This window comes from Symsagittifera roscoffensis, chromosome 4 (assembly GCF_963678635.1).
Source record: "Symsagittifera roscoffensis chromosome 4, txSymRosc1.1, whole genome shotgun sequence".
In the NCBI taxonomy this organism is placed as follows: Eukaryota; Metazoa; Xenacoelomorpha; order Acoela; family Convolutidae; genus Symsagittifera; species Symsagittifera roscoffensis.
Window position 1 is genome coordinate 49,685,085 of NC_087065.1, and position 5,112 is coordinate 49,690,196.

Sequence of the window (5,112 nt, forward strand, 5' to 3'; positions counted from 1 at the left end):
AAAAAGTTTTTTTTCTTCAGTTTTTCTGCTCTTGGACCCTTTCTGCTCTTAGACCATTCTGCTTATTGACTGGCCACCTATGTTAACAATTTCCCCCTTATTGCAATAGCGGGGGGGGGGGGATAGTTAACAAGATCTCAAGTTAAGATCCTCCCACCCCGCCAACGGCTTTGGGGGCGTGGAGGATGTTAACTTGGTCCAATAAAAGTCTGTTGAGCCAAAAAATACCACCCAAAGTTGGGCAAATGTGTTATTTAGTGTTAGTACAGTTTTTTTTCGCCAGCTAATGACGAAGGATCCCGAGCGACGACTGGGTTCGGGGGAGTCGGGGGAGCAGGACATCGAGAGCCACGCCTTCTTCAGACGCATCTGCTGGGACAGACTGGCTCGCAGAGAGATACAGCCGCCATACATACCCAACAGGGCAAGTGCTCGTTCAATTTCTAGCTCTTGTAATTAAGCTGCGTAGACAAGGGTCGCCCTCCCCCTTTAATGGTAAAATATACTCCGCTAACGTTTTTTTTCCAATACCCAACTGCCCCAATACATAATGAGTCTCTTAGTATATTCAGTGACTAATGAAACGTTTTTTTTTGTTCTTGTTTTTCTTTAATGATATTGTACCTGCTCAGCCCAAACTCCAAGTTTGTAACTGCAAAAGTTGATGCAACATTTATAAGATCTCTTTAACCAGTGGGGGGGGGGACGCCCATCTGCAGGGATTCGACCCCCTGCCGACCCAAAGGGTCCCCCTTTGGTACTTTTTAGGAAATCGATTTTTGGTCGACCGACCCTAAAATTTTTCTAAAGGCGCTTTGGGCGCCAATATATACTATTTTTGAGGGGGAGCGCAGGCCAAAAATAAGCAATTTTTGTGTCAAAATTTTCCAAAAAGTGCACAAAACGGAAAATCAATTTGGTCGACCTAAAAAAACGTAATTTCTGTGTCAAAAATTTCCAAAAATTGCCCAAAAACCGAAAATCAATTTGGTCGACCTAAAAAAAGGTCGCCAAAATTTTCGAAAATTTTTTGAATATCCCCCCTCCCCGAGAAAATCATTGATCCGCCGCTGTCTTTAACTATTCCCCCTCGGGTACCTAGTTACAAACATTCCCCCGATTAAGATTTAAATCAACTGTTAAGCATATCAGAATTTTATACCTACTAACGAATATACCCCTTTTTCAAAAGGGGTGTATAGTTTAAGAGATCCCAATTGAGTCTCTCTCACACACTTCTTAAAAACTACAAATGAAATTTAGTTTCTATAAGTTCCGAGGGCTCTCACAATTATGAGTTGTGTAGTTTGAAGAAGTTGTTCCCTAATTTCTTCCGAGGAAATGCTTAAGGTTGTTTTAGAATTCGGACGCGGACACTTCCCATTTCGACCGTTCGTTCACCCGGCAGCAAGTGGAGTGGACTCCATCGGACAAACTGTTCCTCATCAACCTCTCGGGAGACGAGTTCGACGGATTCTCCTTCGTCAACACAAAAATGCCTCTGGTCGAAACTGACAAAGTCAACGATAGCAACAACAAAAATGAAATCAGCAATTTTGACTTCAGTGAAATCAGTAAAAACGGTTCTAAAAGCAGCAACCTTAGCACAACTCTATGAAATCTGAATCTATTATTGCGGGATCGAGTGATTTTAAGAGTTGCTCAACTGGTATCAAATTTGTATCTTTCGGAGACTATACTCTTCAGGAAATTTATGCTCATTTGACTCGTTTCGACTGTGCAACTGCCTGTTTTGTTCCCTCTTCCTACAAAATTATTAACAAATTGTAGAGATTTCGAAATTTGATAATTTTAATAAGCTCAAATAATTTGACTAGTTATTATTGAACAATTTGCTCTATAAAATTTTGAAATAAACTTTTTAATAAACCAACAAACTTTCTAGGAGCTTTTCAATAACAGAAACATAGAGTGAAAGCGGATTCTTTAACCACAAGATGACCATGCAAAGTTTCGTAGATCGAACCCCAGCATCAGAGCGTGCCGATGCAGAAGACTTTTCAACAATGGGTCCCCCATTTTTATATGAATTTTTCAAAATTGTACTGTTTTACAAAAATAACGATGTTTTTGGGCACTTTGGGCCTTTAAGCGTTATATTTGACCAAAAACTTGCTCTAAAACTTCATTAAACAAATGATCCCCGCAGTGTTTTGGGAGAGCAATATGGAAAATCAATTTAGTCATCCTAAGTTTAGTTCAACAAAACATTGATTGCCGCTCAGGCCCCAAAGGATTCTGCTAGCAGCAGAATTTAGCAAATTTGGCAGAATTCGGCTTATGGAGCAGAAAAATTGTATCGAGCAGCAGATGAGCAGAATTTAAATTATACGACAAGATTTGTCTGTTTCTCTCAAAAATAACGAAATAAAACACGCAATTCTACATCTCGGAAACACCAAATACGCAAATATGCTCTACCCGACTAAATTTCTAACAAAAACTGCTCTATTTTTCAGAAACACACAAAAACATGAATTTTTTTGCGACTAGAGTAAATTAGCGCTAGAGCTTTGCATTGAGAATTCTAATTTTGCTGCAATCTGATTGGTCGTAAATGCGTTATTTTTATCTACTTAATAATTGCCCCCCCCCCCTCTTTCTTAAAAAAGAGGGGCAATTGTTAAGTAAATCCGAATATTCAAGTGGAATCCTAGTCTCTTATCGTGTCGTTTAGTTTGATGGGTAACTTCAATTTTTTGGTGACTGAGGCCATTTGTGTGACTGTTTTTTGATTTTCTGATTAGCACATTATATTTGAAACACAAAAGTTTCATTGAAAAATTGAAATGAGCAATTAATTTTAAAAACAACCAAAAAAAAACTTACAGTTTGTGTAATGAGGGGGTTTAGTAGGCTAAATATGACTGACGATCAAATTTAATTGAAATAGCGTAATTAGCAAAAAATAACTGGAAAAAACATGCAGGTGGGAGAATGAAAAAGAGCCGCGTACAAAATACCAAGCAAAAGTGCCTTATTTTTTTTCATGAAAAACAAAAAAAATCTAACATTTTCTCATATAACGCCTTCCTCAGTTATGGTTGCCAAAAAAATTGAAAAATGGAGGCAGTTTTTTGAAGTAGTTGAAAAAAAAACGTATGTTTTTGGGCGCGAGCTCTTCTTAATTTTTATGTATATTGGCAAATAGCTTTCTTACAAGTTTTTTATTGGGTCGTTTACCAACTGGATGGAGTACAAAAATACCAAAACTCAACTGTGTTGGCAACCATAACTGAGGAAGGCGTTAGCTGAAAAAATGTTAGGTTTTTTTTTTGTTTTTCATGAAAAAAATAAGGCACTTTTGCTTGGTGTTTTGTACCCGGCTCTTTTCCATTCTCCCAACTGCATGTTTTTTCCTGTTATTTTTTGCCAATTACAATTATATTTCAATTAAATTTGTGCGTCAGTCATATTTAGCCCTTCATTACACAAAAAATTGTAAGCTGATGTAAGGTGGGGCAATTTTTAAGTAGATTGAAATAACGCATTTTCGACCAATCAGATTGCAGCAAATTTAGAATTCTCAATGCAAAGCTCTAGCGCTAATTTACTGCTTTTATTAATAGGGGTGGCAATTTTCAAGTAGATACCAAAGGGAGGGCGATTGTTAAGTAGATCCGAATATTCTACCTTACATGCCTAATTTAGCTTATATATACCTTTTTTTTGGAAAAGTCCAACAACCAAAGTTCAGCAGCCTATGGAAAAGTCCATCAACCAAAGCTTAACAGATTTTGATAGTCGCAGAATTATTCCTAAAATTAGCGTTGAATGAAAATTAATCATGATAGTCTAAAATGAGGCGCGACATTCTAAGAATCAACTGCAATAGTCTGGACATAAAGATGACACAGTCAGCAGATATATCCCGGACTTGTAACCTGCGGATGCTCTTAAAAAGAAACACAAGAAGCAAAATGAGCTTCAATTTTCAGTAAATAAAAAAACGAACACGGCAAAAAAATCTAAATTTTGAAAAGCATATACTTTTTTCAAAAGTTCAAATGTTATGCAGAAAATAAATTGCAAAGATTAATAATAATATTTAGAATAAACCGCACCCAGTTTCAAGAGATAGTAATTGATTATATTTTTATTTATTAGCAGGCTTACTGAAATTGTAAAAAACTATCATAATATATTATTAATCAATTATAATCTATTGATATCCTTATTAAAACATATTAAATTTCATTTAAATTATAAACAAATATAATTATTTATAGTTGATTAACTTTTTAGGATAAGTTCCAGGCAATTATAATCGCAATCGATTATTTGTACATTTCGAATTTCAAAACTTCGAAGTCCAAAAATTCTGAAATTTGACATGTCAAAAAAAACTGAAAAAAGCTTGAAATGTGCTCGAAATTGGCGTATATTAGCATGAGTCATACCATTTAAATATGGCGCCCTCATCACAATACATAAAAAAATCTCATAATTTATAGAAAAACTAGAAAAAGTCGAGTACCATTTAGTTAGTTTTAATAGTTAGTTATTTAGTTAGTTTTGCTATAACCCTTTGGTTAGTTATAACCCTTTGGTTAGCACTCTTTGATTAGGTCTAATACCTCTAAACCCAGATGAACAACCTCTCGCGTTGACCCAGTCCTGCCGAATCTCCGCCGCTCGAAAAATATATTTATTTTAAAATTCTTATTAGTCGGAACTGATAATAAACATGGTAAATGGTTTACGCAAACAATGGAGACCTTGTAAAATTACTCGATTTGAATTCTAGTCAACTGAGAGATTTGAGCTGTCTACCCAGGAAAATTCTTAAAAATTCTTTTTAGTTTGAGAAAACCAGTTATCATTTTCATTGACGCGCCAATCAAGATGTTTTTAGCTGTATACCAAATCGTTGAGCGAGACCCAATTAAATTGAAAATTTTCAATATGAAATAAACAAAAAAATCTTCAAATGGGGGCGATATTAGTTTATGGAGGGCTTATATTGGAGCGTTTTTATTTGCTAATTTTCTTTACCTGCACCAACCTCGTGCTCAAGGCAGCCAACTATTCAATTGCTGCTCATAGACCTGTAGACATTTTAGAGAACTACATTCTACTGAATAACATTCA

At 35.7% G+C, this 5,112-nt stretch overlaps 1 protein-coding gene across 1 annotated transcript; it reads left to right on the plus strand.

The window, feature by feature from the left end:
• Nucleotides 1-283: 283 nt before the first annotated feature.
• LOC134845089 (protein kinase C beta type-like) lies at nt 284-1,843 on the plus strand (the record flags this gene model as incomplete). Its single annotated transcript, XM_063861940.1, is given in 2 exon segments — nt 284-424; nt 1,361-1,843. Coding segments are annotated over 2 exon segments (396 nt in total). The 3' UTR covers nt 1,619-1,843.
• Nucleotides 1,844-5,112: the final 3,269 nt, after the last annotated feature.